This window comes from Aphis gossypii, chromosome 3 (genome assembly GCF_020184175.1).
Source record: "Aphis gossypii isolate Hap1 chromosome 3, ASM2018417v2, whole genome shotgun sequence".
Taxonomy (NCBI): Eukaryota; Metazoa; Arthropoda; class Insecta; order Hemiptera; family Aphididae; genus Aphis; species Aphis gossypii.
In genome coordinates, this window is record NC_065532.1 from 28,025,913 (window position 1) to 28,044,049 (window position 18,137).

General features: G+C 28.3%; 1 protein-coding gene across 2 annotated transcripts in view; it reads right to left on the minus strand.

The window, feature by feature from the left end:
• Positions 1-18,137, minus strand: part of LOC114122990 (protein O-mannosyl-transferase TMTC2-like) — a 77,121-nt gene that overhangs the window by 44,497 nt on the left and 14,487 nt on the right. For both annotated transcript variants that reach the window (XM_050202997.1, XM_050202998.1), the window contains one exon: positions 41-692. In XM_050202997.1, the coding sequence (XP_050058954.1) occupies positions 41-692 (652 nt within the window). The remainder of the gene's footprint in view (positions 1-40; positions 693-18,137) is intronic.

The window sequence follows — 18,137 nt, forward strand, 5'->3', positions numbered from 1 at the left end:
GTGCGAAAACTATCATGTGAAAATGTCGTGATGTACTTACATTTTGGAGGGTTTACTTGGATACCGGACCGGTAAAGGGATTCTTCATCGTGCCAATCGCGATTCCTGAGCACGGTCCGCAGACCGTATGTGGCCACCGTCGCGGCATACAGTGCGTACACGACGGTTGACCGGCGACCACTGGTTGACTTGGCGAGCGCGGCGGCCGAACAGCCAACCAACAAGCAGTAGCCCACGCTTGGTATGTACAGCACGCGCTCGGCCACCACGAAACCGACGTAGAACAAGGCGTTGGACGCTGGAATGTACGAGGCGACGGACACGGTGGCGGCTAAGGCCACGGCAGTCCATTTCCGGAGGACGGAAGCGCGGGCGACAGCCGCCAGGGCCGCGTAGAATAGCACGGTAGCCACGTTCCGTGGGTCGGCCGCCGACTCGATCCGAGGCACCGCGTCCATCGACCAGTCGTAGCTGAGCACTTGTGGCCACACAAGCAACTGGGCACTGACCACGGGCAGGTGCAGGAATGTCAGCGCCCTGACAATCGGGTCCGGGTGTTTGGCCGTCGGATTGTCTGACGCCGCGAACGACGGAACCGCGCCCGACATGACGCACAACCGGCCTGCGACCATCACCGCGGTACTGGTCACCAGCACTTTTAGCGTTCTCTTGTAATCCTGGTCCGCAGTAACCTGCAATAATCCAACGAGAACAACTCATTATTATAATAATTATTATTTAAATTTCAAATTGTTCTATGTTAAATACATATATTTATATATAATGCAATAATAATGTTGTAAGGAAAATAAAAGTCGTAAATTTTCAGATATATACTGCAGGGAAGGGTGTACCTAAGTATTAGGTTATAGTTTGAAGATAAATATGAAGAGAAAAAAAGTATTTAAAAAAAAATTAGAATAAATATTACGGAAATAAAATGAATTCCCATTTTATACATCTAGCACTTTAGATGTATATGAGATCCATACAATATACACAATTGGATTAACAATTAAATACATTTATTTAATATTTATATTATAATAATGAAAGTCTATCAGACATTTTTAAATTGTTATCGATAACATGTCATAGCTCGTCTTTATTAGATAGGTGTGATATTTAATATAATGCCATTAGTATTATAATATTAATATGATACTTTATTTGATTTTTATTTGAAATACGTCATTACAAATATGAATTACAAACTACTATACTTTATTAATCGGTAATAAACAGTTAGAAAAAATACAAAATACATATAATATCATGTTTAAACTAAATACCAGTCATATCGCACTGCTCTTAATGTATTGTATATTTATACATCAAATTATTTTATAATAACGACCACAAAAATAATAATATTTAAATAATGTGTATTTGTACATGTATATATATATATATATATACGGTATTAGAATTCCACAATAGTAATACCGAGCCAATTAAGTTTAAATTGTAGCGTGTAGCGTGTAAAATATTTACTCAATCGTTTAAAATGAAAAACAATAAAAATAAAACATTCTACGCTATAATATAAACCTATAAATACACAGATTTGCATATGTACAATACTATACGATCATACCAACTGTCATTTTTACATATAATATAGTTCGTGTTTTCATATAAATTAAATATTACACGTGTCATCGACCTGTACCCAATACCTATAGAAATATAATATAATAATATTAAATTTACGCTTAATATAGTATAATATCATACAAGCGGTTATGACTTATAGTATTGCAGGTATAAGATGAAATTCAAAATATCAGAATTATAGCACTAAATGAAAATAACTTATTTAAATGCAAAAGAAGTTTAATATTATGATATATTGTTGAAAAGAAATAAAAACATGCGAGAAATGAAAGTTAAAGTTTAAATTATCTATGTATATGAGTTTTATATAATAAAGGCTTTCAACAATATAATATTATATTATAAAATATTTCAAAGCGTTTGTCGACGACGGCGAATGAACAGTTATCGTTCTAAACGGTTGACACATTTTGGAACATGAAACAAAAAATATTTAGAAGCAAAACATCGGAATTAAAGATGTTTTAATTAAGATAAAATCTTAGTACCTGTATATATATACCACCTAGCTATAATGCCCTAAGACAAAATGAAATGTGTTTGTATCTTGTTTTGAACTCTTGTTTCAAAACTTTGCAAATTCTCCATATATATGTATGAAAGAATAATGTAATATATACACACACACACACACACACACACACACACACACATTCGTATATTCATCCCATTATAAGACGAGCGCGCATATACTACTCAAACGTACAAAACGTATTTAGATAAACTATTGCACGAGTGAATAAATCATTTAAATGATTTGTTTGACAATAAAGGCTCGTCGAACATCAATAGAGTAAGTCGTGTTTGTGTGAGGGGGAGATAAACTTCATATTAAGTTGCAGTACGTATAAATGCTGTGAGCTATATAGGTATAGAGAAAATTAAACATATTCATCCTTATACAACACACTTTCGTAGTGACAAATGACGAGTATGAGGTCGTATAATATGATAAGTCTATAATAGTCTATATATTATTTTCGAAATTATAAATATTCAGCAGAGCTTAATTAAATAAATAATAGACGGTATACGTAGTATAATTAATATTATATTATATAGTATACAATTTAAGTACACTTGTATCATATACAATATGTATGATGCGTATAAGAAGGTACTAGTCTGCTGGTTTTTTTCCTCTCACCTTTTAGCACAATATAATTATACGTATTACGTAAAATATTACATTGTCAATATCTTTCGTGTTGGGTAATTATATGTATTATATATATCAGTATAAAATTTTCACAAGCATAGAAATCTATATGAAAAAACTCGAGTAACCAAAAAAGACGGAAGAGAGCGATAGAGGAGAGCACTTACTATATAATATATATATTATTGTCCTAATAGGAGGTGCTCATCGCCGAGTGCATTTCTAGCTATAATGTCCATTAAGGACTTCGTCGTATTTTACAGTGCGGTGATGACTAATGGCGCTCCTTTTATCCGCGTTTGGAATCGTCTTTATGACATATCACCGTAATACGTTTTACTGGATTGTCAGGTTGATCTGAGTGAAAACACGCACACACGGTTAGGTTCATTCAAGTTTTAAAAAATAGTGTCAATATGTGGCTTGATAGATGATGCCGTAAAATTTGGTAGTTTTATTCTTATATAGTATTATAGTGTATAATGCACAATATACAAACACACATATATATACTATACATATATATATATATATATATTATATTATATGTTTATAAAACAGATAAACGAATAAGATAACATATGCAAATAATGTTCACAGAACAAATTCCTCGGAAGGGTCGAAGAAAAAATGGCTCGTATAATACATAAATATATATAATATTATAATATTTTTTTTTTATTATCATCATCGTAATAAAATAAAAATAAAAGTCACTTGTTATTTTATACAAGTAGATATTATAACATGTTAGTATAAAATAAATAATATAATGAATACGTTTTATTTATTTTCAAAATATAGGTAATTTATACATATATATTATATACAATGTATGAATATAAAAAATGTATTAATATGAAAAATGTATAGTGTTTTCCACCAAATTTTCATTAAAACTTCTATACCGTCTAAATGTATTTGTTGACTTAGTTTATTTTTGAAATGCGTTCCAAAGTTTTAACCAATGATAATATTATGTGCATGTGTATGTGTGTGCTGTGTGGGTGTATACAATATACAAAAAATAAACACTTATTACACCAATATCTCAACTCTAATAATATGGTACCCGCAATTGTATTCGAACACTATATTATGTTTAAATATAGGTATAATGGTACATATATATTTCTATATTTCTATAATAGGAATCGTTGTATACGTCAAAAGCAGCTTTATCACAATATATTTATATATATGTCATGAAATACGATAAAATATCTTTTTACCCCGTTCAATGTCGGCAATGTAATAATCTAAAAAAAACACTCATGCTTATATTTAGTCATTGAAGCGTATCGCTGGACCCCACTTTAAATTTCATCTCTCAGAACTTTACATTGTACATAGAATCCAAGCCTTCGTTAAAAAATAAAATAATAATGTAGAAATCTTTAAAATATGGTCACGTACTTCTATTAAACACCAATTAAAATTAAATTGTCTTTGAATAAATTAAAGACATTATTTCAATACACATTATGTATACAACACATTATACGTATCTTCAAAACAATAATTATGAAGTAGAATACGAGTACATAAAATAACTATATTACGAGTATATGTTTTGAAAATTATCATATAAATATTTATTATTACATAATATTATGAAATGTGATAGTATATATTTTGTCACCACGTTTCATACAATATTTTTTTCATTTATTTGTGTGATTCCGACCAGGTCAATGTGTCAAACTGACTTCACTTGAGGTGGCCCACTAATATAACTGTAGTGTAATATTCAAAAATAATATTATATAATACATTATTAAAGACACGATGATGATATATATTTAGTCAAATGCATAAAAAATGATTACCCATATATTATAATGTAAACATTATAATTTATAAAGCATGAATTATAAGCATCCGGGTTAAGTGCAAGTGCGTGTTTGCATTTATGAAGTTTCTAATAGTGCAGTAGACCCATGTTCAGTATGTTGATGAATATATTGTGTATATTTTTTTTACAATGCTATTTCATGTACCAATTATATAGCAATATAATAATTTAATGAATTAATGTAGTTATTCAGTATTATTAATTACTATACATTTATAGTATATACTAGCTAACTGTATATATATTCACACATATTCATGGAGATACAAGATAACAGCTAAATTGTTTATTGAACAGTGATTTGTATAAACTATACAAAATAATATATAATATTATATACATACACTTTAGTTTTGAAAGGGTTTATTTAAAGTTTTTTTTGTCTTTTATTTGCTATGGGAATTACATCACGTTTAATCGAAAAAGTTAAAATTGATTTCAATACCAATATTATTTTCTTTATAAAAAGAAAAACCCGACAGTATATATTATGGTAATCATGAATATTGAAAAATTAGACGAAATATGCGAGATCTCCAATCAAGATCTTAAAGGAAATCTGACATATTTTTCATCTATTTATCTAAACATGCGCAGCAAATATTTTAATATATATATGTATATAAATATTACCGCGTACAAACGTATTCTCAGGAACTATAATATCTCTCGAAACCCACATATATAATAACATGCAATACGTTTTTAACTTTGCTTTTTGATAAAATCTCTCATTTTAATGAAAAAAAGTTCATTCAAAATAGATAACGGTAAAATATTTTTTTTTTTTATAACTGAACCATTGTAAATACTATGGTATTATATTTCATGTAATATTAAAAACCAAGTGACGACTTCTATTAAATTCTTTAGCTACTTATAGTACCTTCAGAAACTAAAGGTAATAATGATATTTTTTTAATTTAAACATAGGTAAACATATAGTGTTAGAATCTGTAATATAAAAATTCCAATGATTAAACGATGTCTATAAACTGTAATTAAATTTCAGTATATAAGTATGGGTACGCAGACATTTCAATACAATATGTATAGTAGAAGCTTATAAAATATAAAAATCCTTAGCTGAGTAATGAGTACTTATAGCAATCAAATATTATTATAATAATATAGAATTAAAGAATTTTAATCTTTTTATTTATCAAATTTTTCAATACTATTCTTAATAAATTAATAGTAATTATAGTGACTATGATAATCAATTTATACAATAAATATAACACGTATTTTATGTAAAACAAATTATGTACATGATTTCTTGTGAAATACTTAACAGTATACGATAAAAAATTCTTCTCTACATGTGAAATGTATATCAATATATTTATTTATTCATATTTCTTTGTATAAGTTATTAATTCTTGAATATAATCATTAGGTATCATAGACAAATATTAGGGATTGCAGTTTAAATGTAAAACGTAATAATAATAAATAATAAATTACCGATAAATTTATAAAAATTATATATGATAAGTTAAAGAGTACTTAAAATAATTCATTCGATTGCGATATAAAAAAACAAATTGTTTATAAATATTTACGCAATTAAAGGAATATAACAAATTTTTGTAACAGTATTTACTGTAAAAAAAGATAAATTGTATAACCGTATTCAGTTACTTAATAAAAAATATATATTTGTTAATTTATTATTATGATAAACATAGTAAATCAATATCTATAGTTTAATTAAAGAATTTTATTTTGTATTTTAGCAGCGAAATACTCAAATACTATTTTATACACCATCAATAATAAAAAATATATGCGATGCGGAAAGTTCATACGTATATAAGACCAATAGAATGGAAAATAATTGAGTACTTGTAGTTGTATATACTGGTAAATACCTATACAATGTTTTACATAGTATAAAGTGGTCATTTTATTGGTATCGCGAATAATTAAAAAGTTAATTAAGAGCGTTACAAATTTGAGGCAGAAAGCAAAAACTATATAGTACATATATACATAAAAGTTTTTTTTTTCGTAAAATGAAAAAAAAATCGAATAACTATTTATTCTATCTCTTGAACACTACCGGGTTTATTGAAAAATAAGTTAACAACTAACATAATTTTATTAAATAATTAATATATTCATAGTCGTACATATAATATATTATATAAATCATAATTGTAATTAAATGCGTAAACAAAGGTAAAAAATAATTTTAATAAAATTACCTAAAAATATCTAACATAAAAATAAATACAGTAATGATTGATAAAAATTACAAACGCTTAAATTGTTTGTAGTAGTAATTTTTATGTAGAAAAAAATACTATATCGTTGACGTAATATTAAGATATATAAATTATATTAAACTAACGTGGTGCTAATAAATCAAAGGGTAGAGGCACGCGCGATAAAAATAAATGAATTATTATTTTGTTAATTTGAAACAACCGGAGCGCATAATAGGTAAATAAACAGGATTTTTTTCCATATGAAAACACCTCGTAAAATAAAACGGAATTTAAAAACAACGTCCGATACGGCCGAATGGAGCGTATGAAAATTACACGAACCGAAAATTAATATCGAAACTATGTTTATACCCCAGATTACTTATGTTTTCAAGGACCCTTCTCATTGTATAACTCTTATCCATCCAAAGTCTCTCATAAACGAAAATAAGTTGTATAGAAGTTATATATAATATGTGCATAATACATTTATTTATATTAAATTATTATACTAATTAAAAATTTAATTTAAAAGTTAGAATAATAAGTTATTTAATAGATAACCATACACCAAATTGATCAAAATCTAATTAACAGTGACCAAAAAATCAGCTATACGTTATATTTTATTAATTTATACTTAATAATAAAAATAATTATTATGTACTCGCGTGTCGCGTGTAATGATTACCACTTCGGATTATAAAATAATTGTACACGTATACATATGTATAATAGATATCCTTCAAATCATAAATATTTGGAAATTCCAAATTGGAATAATTTTATGAATTATACTTGCATTTGTTATATTTCAGTTATACTTTTTAAGTACCTGAAATATGAACTATAAAATGATTTATAATATCAATCAGATATACAGTATGTACGAGTATATATTTAATTCCATCAAGTTAAAATAATATTACGAAACCCAGAAAATCATAGAAAAATGGAGTATGGATTGTTTTTTTAAACGTTCAAATTCGAGAATCAAAGAAAACAAAGTTTTGTTTCAAAAAGTATAATTAATTGTGTGAATAAATATTATTATAATATTATTTTTTGAAAAATGTTTTGTCTTATGCAAAGTATGAAAGAGAAAAAAATGACACAAAATGATTTTATAATCATATTTTACAAACCATGTACCATGTACCCATTGCCTGACTACACTAGCCGCTGTGTGTATTTAGTAAATTTACACATTAAGCAATAATATATTTTGAACTATTTATTCATATATCTAACAAAAATATTAAGTAAATTCAATTTACATTTTTTTTAAGATTCATTTTATGATATGACAATTTGGAATGTCAATTATTACAAAAACCACTTATATTTACTGTAGGTATTATATTATTATATATTTTTTGAGTTGTTTGTTTCTTTATATAGTCTGCAAAACATTATCATGTCTTTTAATCTCGTTATATTCATTAATATTTCTAATACTAATAAATTGTTCGTGTAACTACACGTTTAAGTCCCATTCCCACAATCAGAACACTTACAATACGATAACAAAATATAATCGTTCATAATGATATTAACGAATTACTCCTCTCTCCACCCCCGTATATAAAACCAACAAGATTACCTTCTTACTGTGTCATTTATTTTTATTGAAATCCATTAAACGTCAAAGTAGGGTTTCTAATTTCTATTAGCGATCGCAACTATAATAACTATAAGATATAATAAAAACGTATATAACCTAAACAGTCACTAGCCGTTGTCACGTAATTTGAAACTGGTAAATTTAGCGTCGTAGTGCGTACGCTATTAAACGAAATGGTTAAAATTTAATCCAAAAGTCGTATGTTTCCACATGGTGAATAAAGACGTAAACACATTATTGACCTTATAATATTAAATTCGTGTATCGATATGAAAGCGAAATCTTGTTAGAAGCAGCCTACACGTCGATGTATCGAAATTGCCTATACAACACGCCGACCAACGAATATTTCCTAATTTTAGACACCGGAACGGCGAACATGCAATATTCACCTTTCTACATATTATTATTGCATAAAATAAAAAACTCGCCTTTGAACTCAGTTTTTTTTTTTTGGTTTAGCCGAAAAGTGAAAAATACGAATTCGTAACGAAAACGTAACGCCCATTTTTTAATATAAAAATCCCGTATAATTACACGAACAATTATAAGTCTAAAGCAAAAAAAAAAAAAAAAACTGTCCAATTTTTTTTTCAGCCCGCCCAACGCTAGTAGTCTATTATACACGTGTACAGTGTATAAAGGGTCCACACTGAAATTGTCGCTCCCGGCCAACACCATACAGTTACTCCACTGTTTACACTATATATATAATATAATATAATATATATATATATAGTATACGTAGGTACCTACTATTGCGTCTCGCCGCAGTATCGTACACGGAATATTATTATTATTATTATTATTATTATAAACAGGCCATGTAATTCGGTTAACGCACGCTTTACCGCGTTTTAATCAAAAACACGGTTGGTCGGGGGGGGGGGGGGTTATTCGGTTATGGAACGTTGGGCTAAACACCGCGGCGGCGACGGACTAATCGCTCGTGAACGACTATACGCGCTATACCATCAGCGGCTATACTGCATTATGTGATATATATATAATAATACACTATATGCGTACTGTTAGCGTCCGTAATCTTCGCGTTCACCGATATTTACCCGCTCGCGATTGTGATTCACACGCGGTCCCTACACGATTGTATATTATATTATCATGTATACTATATGCGGACGATTATAATCTTTCCGTTTGTTTTATGCGCATAAATTAAACTGCTGCATTATAGGTGACACGGAAATACGGCGGGGTATCGCATAATAATAATAATATTATGTAACACAACTGACGATACGGTATAACGTCCGTGTTTATCGTATACTGTGTGGGAGGGGGGAGTGGACGGGAGACAGCGTGCGACAGTATAATCATAATTATTTATTTTATTTTATGTTTTACTTTTTCATTTAATTCGTTTTTATTGAACGATAATTACATTATATTGTTGTAAAGCGATGAAAAAAAATGTTTTCGTATTATTATTATTATTTCTATGATATTTTACGATTTGAAATGGCACGATTTCGTTGTCCTACGCCCATTTATTTGGATTTCTACATAGTTTCTATTTATTATTGAATAATAGTTATAAAAATGAATCTAGACGTATTAAGAAACAGTGTAATGTAATAATAATGTAATGCTACTACATAATTATACATAATATTATGTTCTTCGTGATTTAAAATAGTATATTTAATCATTACACGTGTACAAGAAATCTATCCCACGCGAAAACCTTAAATATATTGTATACCCATATAATATTACAGACAGGACGTTTGGGCGGTGCTTCGAAAAGAATCCGCCTCCTCACCCCCAGGTTTCTCTTTATAGTTCACCCACCTCGAAATTTAATAATTTTTATTTTACAGTTTGTTTCGCCAACACTGTACTTACTTACTCAATTTTGAGCAGTTTGACACAATGACTCATGCTTTGATTGTAATGCGGAGGAATAATAGTTATAATAAATAAATATAGCGACATGATACGAGCAATATACAAATTTTCATATTTTTAAATATAAATACGTAATAAACCTTATTAGTTATAACAATACAAAATACAGACAACTTATTTTTTTGATATCAAATAATAACAAACGAAAGAAGAATGGTACCGTAAGGAAAAGTAGGATTCTTAGATCTCTATTTAATACTAACCGGAGCTAGTGAGGTAGAATCTTTGATGACGATATAAACTTGAGCGTTCTAAACCGGAGCTAATCATGAAACTTCTTGCCGGGCCGAACCTGACGCGTACCTCACTGATATGTGTACGGACAACGAGCAAGTCACCGCAACGTTTTAGTTTTTAAAGAAAAACAAACATACTTACACGTGAAAAAAAAAACAACAATAAGAACGCGCTTTTTTTTTGTATACATAATATGTGACATCTTCATGATACAAAAACAACAACGATAATTAAACAACATAACGGCAATAGCCAGTGCGCGCAACGTCACACAGTCTTGCCGGATGCCGACGTGCGTCCAGCTGACCGGACGACGTTTGATTTCTCGACCAAGGGAATAAGTCTCTTGGTAATTACTACAATTGTGTCTGTGGTGGTAATGGCGAATCGGTCTTCAAACCAACTTGTACGAACACAGTTAGATGAAAATCCGTATGCTTTTAGATTACTCGAATGATATTCTAATAACAACTTAAGTACCATTAGAATACGAACCGAACCCGCCATGTTTGCAATCTACACACAAATCAAATTACATCTGTCAACTTGTATAGGTAAGCGTTGTTTACACCAAAAAAATATGTTAAAATTATTTTATACATTCAAATATGTTTTATGTGCCAAGTTGTGAATTATTGATATGTTTTCATTTTCAGTGAAAATGGAGAAGCGTAAGAAAAATGCATAAGAAATTAAATCAAAAAGTAAATCAAACAAATTACACTATATGGTATTCAGGGACATGTACGATGTTTATTATAGTTTATAATAATTACTGAATAACATTACTACTTACTTCAAACTATATTATTTTAATTTAATATCAATACGTTTGCATTACCATGTATATGACATGTCACGTGCGATTATATATTAAATAACAATTTCATAAATAAATTAAACATATTCATTAACTAATAGTATCTATAAATGGTGTTAAATGTACTTCAATGTCGATTACTTTCTATTAAAAACTATTTGAGCTATTTGGATAAAGTAATAGGTATATGAAAATAAAAAATGTTTTGATGATATATTTTGTTTTTAATACAATAGTATTTTTAATATATAATATACACAGTTACTTTGGTCTAATCATTTTTATTAAAATATTTAATGTCCTATCAAGACAGCATATTTTTAATTTAATATAACATTAGAGACGATGCAATACATTTGTAAAATAAACGATCACCTTTGCGCTATTGTAACATTCATAATATTTAATATAATTTGTTTTTATCATACCTAGTGTATATTATACAAACCTGACAGAAAAGAGTTCACTATAGAACTATTAAAACAACAGCGTCTTATAAAAAAACTTATTTTTTATTATAAAAAAAATGAAAACATTTTCGCGTTAAACTTAAAAACGCTTTGTTTTCATGTAAATTGTCATGTAGGTAATATTATCTTTTACACAACCAAATTTGCACATTTCTTATTAGTTAATATAATAATTCAATTTTTGTCAAAAATTAAAATATTACGGACACAGTTATATACATTTACACACATAGATGTATTTAGAATTTTGCTATTTTCAGGCCATACCAATAGTTTACCCCTTCACCACAACACCATCACTTTATATTTATCACTTTTCTTTATATACGAAAACGATTCTACAGATCGAAAGAGTTAGTATGATCAATCTATTTATATGGATAGCTTGTAGTAAATCAATTTTACATTATAAGTAATTTATTGGTTTATAATGATATAAACTAATTTTTGTCGGAAAGTCTGATAAATTTCAAGTTGCTTTATTATTTGTCAAAGCGACAAGGGGTATAATAATATAGATACAATATTAATTAAACGTCTAATCTAACAATAGAGGACCTGTGAATAATTTAAATGAGTGACCTGCGTCTTACCTTGACTTGGCCCCCCGAGGCGTGTAATTTTCGAAAATCGGGTAACACGTTTCATCTGACCCTGTCTCCGACAATGTTGGCTTATTTATATACGCTAAAATAAATCATTTTCGTTGAAATTTTGTAACACCAATCAAAATATTAAAATACATTTTACTTGTGGGTGGTGATACAAAAACGATTTGTTTTGTTAGTGAGAGGGAAATGAAAAAAAAACTATAAGTCAAACGATAGACCACCATTTTTCAAAACTTACCGAAAGGAAAATAACGATATTACCATCTGTAAAAATAGTGGTGATCACGGTTGATAGTTTGTACCAAGGTCCCGTTTGCGAATAGTGGATTTATAACATAACGGGAACTTTTGAGGGATGCGTTCAAGCATGTGTAAAGTTGTCGCAATAACTGTTATCTGAATTCAATATACTTAATGAGGTTTTTTTCTCATAACTTAAGTAATTAGTATATTATCCTATATTATATTAGATCTTAAAAATCGTCCCTTTCTTTTTGAAATTGTAGGTGTTTATTATGTATAGACACGTAAATATTTTAAAATCGGTGAAAATATTTTACAAACAAATAATACATTTATTATGATATCCACAGAAGCCAACTATAAGTATCTAAATAAAGTAAATTAAAATTATTAAATTTTACAACGTGTGTAATTGGTATGATTACACAATTTTGATGTTTTTTAAGTTTATGAAAAATTATTTTTAAAATTATTAACAAGTATTTGACTAAATATTACTTATATTTAATGTAAAACTATTACTAATAATATTATTTTTATTTTTAGTACCTACAAAAAGTTTAATAACTCTGAAATAACCCATCATTTAAATGTCGAATTAGATCTATCAACATTTTAAGAAAATTACTCACTTCACTATAACTCACAGAAAAAAGTAATGGTTTTTATTTGAAAAATAATTTTATAGTCGTAGTATACTTATGTAGCTTAAAAGTACTTAATAAGTATTTTAAGATATTGTGTTTACGTATAATAAAAATTTCAAAAATCAAAATTTAAATAAATACCATAATTGGTGTGATATGAGTATAAGGCTAAGCATTTTTGTTCTTTTGAAATATTAAACTGTTTAAAAAATTTACTTATGTTCGGTGGTAGTTACCTACTAGTAAGCTTGAAAATGGAAATTATATAGATTTAGGTACATAATCTTTTTATATTTTCAAAAAGATTACGTAGATATAAATTTAAATATTAAGAAATTTTTTACATCAGCTTTATTTCTGAGCTGACGGTATTTACCAAATTATGTTTTTATCATTATTATTTTCTCTCTAAAATTATTGAACACTGTTTATTTTAAAAGCAACTTCTATGAATATGTAACTCTAAAACCAGTGTTAGGAACGTTTTCAAGCTTTTTAACTGTTCGTAAAATGTTTTTTAATGAAATATTTAAAAAGTGCTTAATAAATAAATATTACTTTGAAATTTGAACTATATCTAAAAAATACATATCAAACAATTGAAATGCATTTAGTTTAGAAACAATTACTCATCTATATCTAGTTGAAATTATTTTTTAAAAAAAATGTCTATGATAAAACATAATATTAATTACAACTGTTAAACTTTTTAAGCAAGGATAAAATAAAATATGTAAACTTAATTAATTTGAATCATAAGTCATAGACAACAGTATAGTGCTATATAATTTAATATTTCAGTTAATAATTGTATAATCTTTAATTAATACTTACATATTATAACAATCAATTATTTTTGAGCAATACTAAAACTAAAATAAATTTTTTTATAGTTAATATTGAATGGTTATTAATTTTAAATGTATAAACAATTTTTCCAGTTATTGTAGAGAAAATGCATTTCATATAATAAATTTATACTGCTAAAGGCTGTATATTTAATATTTACCAACACTGTGTAAATATGTTTTTCTGCATTAATAATTCTATCAATTTCTGAGAAATAAGTATCAAATCTACTATAGAGTTTTAAACGTAATACCAGATTAATACAACATTGAAATAAAAGTTCGTGCTTAATTACTAATTTATTTCCTTGGCTTATAAAATATTAAAACTTGATCCTTTACCATTTTTATAATTCATACCTATTATCACTAGGTACAAATATTATATTTATATAATTATTATCATTAAATCTATATACACATTTGTTTATTGAAACGTCGAATGAACATGGAATTTAATATTGAATTTTCTCTGGTAAAACATTTAAAATCAAATTTTAAATGATTCGGGATCCTAGAAAAAAAGTTATTTTTTAAATAAAATAAAGGGACGTTTATGACTATTGTGCAGCGTTGCGAAAAAGGGCTAGTATAGTATTCTTCTATGTATAACATTATAACGTGCAATTTATAAATCCCAATGAAGAATTTTCATCGGTCACAAAGCTCTACTTCCCTCCCAAAAAAAAAAAGATTTGGTCTAGACTGGCATGTAAAAAGGAATTACATTATGTCGGACTACAAAAAAGTAACTACATACTACAGAATATATAGCCATGTAGGTATTGCCATATAAAAATGTCCATCCTTACATAATTCCATATCCCAGAAAGTATATATATATATATGTATAATATATATGTATGACGTAAGCTCTTTAAGCCGGTTCCGTTCACATCACAACCAATATAAGTACCTCCATATTCAATATAATAATTCGATATATATATATATATATATATATAAACGTGTATGTGCGGGATTTTCTTTCTTTTTCTATTGAAATATGTCTTGGACTATTCCTGGCAATTTTTCTTCAACATCATACGTGGTATATTATTTTGTATATGATGTGTGTGTACTGTGTTTGCATGCATATAAGAACACTTCAATCGGCTTATGTGCTCCCTTCCTCGACCGGCTTCTTTCGACTCAATCCCAAATCATTTTACTCTGACAGTCGAGTACCAAAATCCTCGAGTAACATCGAATGCTATTTCAAAGATCACTTTTCTCGTTTTCTTCCAACGGACCCACGTCAAAAAGAAATCTCCATGACCCCTATTGTTAGGGTGACGCTCAAGTTTCAGTTGTAAATAGTAACAATAATATATATACTCTTCCACAAAGGGTACAAAGTATCAGAAATATGACACCTGAAAACAACTTTCAAAACAATCAAGACTAAATATTTTTTTCGAAAACCTAACAGTTTCACTAATGAATAAGGAATATTTAAAATATTCTTATTGATTTTTCCCCATTATCTTTATGGCTATAATATTATACATTGTGAAAATATTTTAAGAATAAGAGCCTTTATTTCCATTAATTTATTTTTAAATATTTAACATTTAGAGCTGTGTTTAATTTTTTTATTTGAAGTTTTTAATTATAAATACACTTATAAAAATAACTTTCAAATTAAATTTTAAATATACTTGAAAAACCCGTTGAAAGAGTACAGAATAAAAGTGATTTAATTTATATATTGTATATTGTATATATCTATCTACAACAAAAAATACTTGAAATTTCACTAGAATAAATGTTAGAAGGTATAGGTATAAATACTATATAAGTATAAGTATACATACAGTATGTGTTAAATTCAGAGTAGAGATAGACTTGGACAATTTTATGTCGATGGAAAAGATAAATTATAGGGGACTACTCTTAAAGAATAATTTTCATTCCAATATTGGGACACGCGGTGGGTGGTAAGGAGTACTTGGCTGACATGTGTTGGGAAACAAAAACGAACGTCCGGGACACTCACTTTTCAATCGTGAAAGTTATCTGTCAATAACAGACTCCATTACGAGGCTACCCCGCTTCTTGTAGCCATCGGCTAAATCTAGTAAAACAAACGAACAGACGAAACAAGACAAATAATAGAAATACAAAAGAAAAAAAAAATAAACAATTTTCACGTTTGAGTCGTTTGTACAATTTCAAAACAACACGTGCAGTGAATTTTTATATACTCTATGTTAGTCATGTGTATCGAAGCTTGTAATAATATAACTCCGATATGTGTACCTTTATTTGATTCGTATTTTCTATCAGACATCAAGTCGATCGAGTACTGCCATGAATTATTTATTAAATAATAATTGATTTAATATATACCATCAATTAAAAGAAATGTAATAGTAGTAATAATAATAATAATAATGAAAATTAAAACGATAGTTTGAATTCAAAAAGCAACGGCTCTGGAGTGTAATCCCCGATATTGAAATATTGTGTACAATCATAATTTACATAGCCATAATATATATATACAGCAGCTGGGGGCGGTGGTGGCGGTGGTGGCGGCACTCGGGAAACGCTCTCATTACCATAGATACGGATTCCACGTATACAATTGTTTTAATAAAAATATAGAGCGGTAGGTAAGCGGGCGTAATGCTGATTTTAAAGTAACTTCACTTTGTAACAACTCGTTTAAAAGTCGTTACATGGTTGAAAAGCATCCGTAAACAACCATCAGGTGGTGGCTTCAAATTGTGTTTAACTTGCTTATTGGTTTTTCTTGTTTGCCTTTACACTCGAATATTAAAGCGTGCGATATCGCGTTACAAGCCTATTCGATTATGCGTCGAAAAAAAAAACCCGTGTTAAGAAACATTTACACTCGACATTTTTTTACACGCACGTGGGTAGTCCCAGAGGGGTGGACGGACGAGTGACTTTTTATATTGCCCTTGGTGTGACGGTGTTTTCAAAACGAGAGAAATATCCGTTTAATATGCACTGGCAAAGTTCCTAATCGAATCTGCAGCGCATACCATCCGCGACTGTTTGACAGTGTAGGTGAATTGCGAACGCGTGACTATAATGGCTTTTGATCGAATTGTTTTTTTCCACCCCTGTTCCGTTTTCTTTTGTCGGACGCCTTGTTTCGACGAGTTAATGGTGTTGTTTCATTTGACAAGAAACAACAACACACAAGCACAAATTTTCGAATGAAGAATTCCTTTCTGACGGAATAAACGGTAAATGAAAACAATGTTACAATGATTTACTCGAAATTAAATTTTGCATAAAACGATTATTCGACCGAAACACTTTTCGTTAAATTAATATTTTAATTATTAATTTTTTACTAAATATATTTTTTGTTTATTTTTTAAGCGTACTTAATGTGCGAGTATTCAATAATTAAAATACATTGCATATTTTCTCATTTTCTTCTGTTTACGAATAAATATTTTATAATGCCAATAACGGCATATTATATTAAGTTATTTTTTTTAATTCCTATAAAAAAATCATATAGAGTCATAGTAAAAATTCATAAATTATCTAATAACATTTATAAGTAACTTATAAAATGTTTTTTTATTTTGAATTTAACACTTGTAGCAAAAAAAAAAAACTTTTCAAAATTGACGACATAAGTACTGTACATTATTACATGCATTTTATTGTTATAATATTATTAAGTATTATAATAAATTAAGGATATCTTGTGATATTATTTTCGTATGCCACGGCCCGTCTGCATGATATACATATAACTGTTACTATAGTCTTTAATATATAATATATATATGAATCTTAAGTTAATTAACTTATTAAAACGCAATGGTGGTATTTTATAAGCCACCTTTGTCGATGCAAGCGACGATGGCAGTG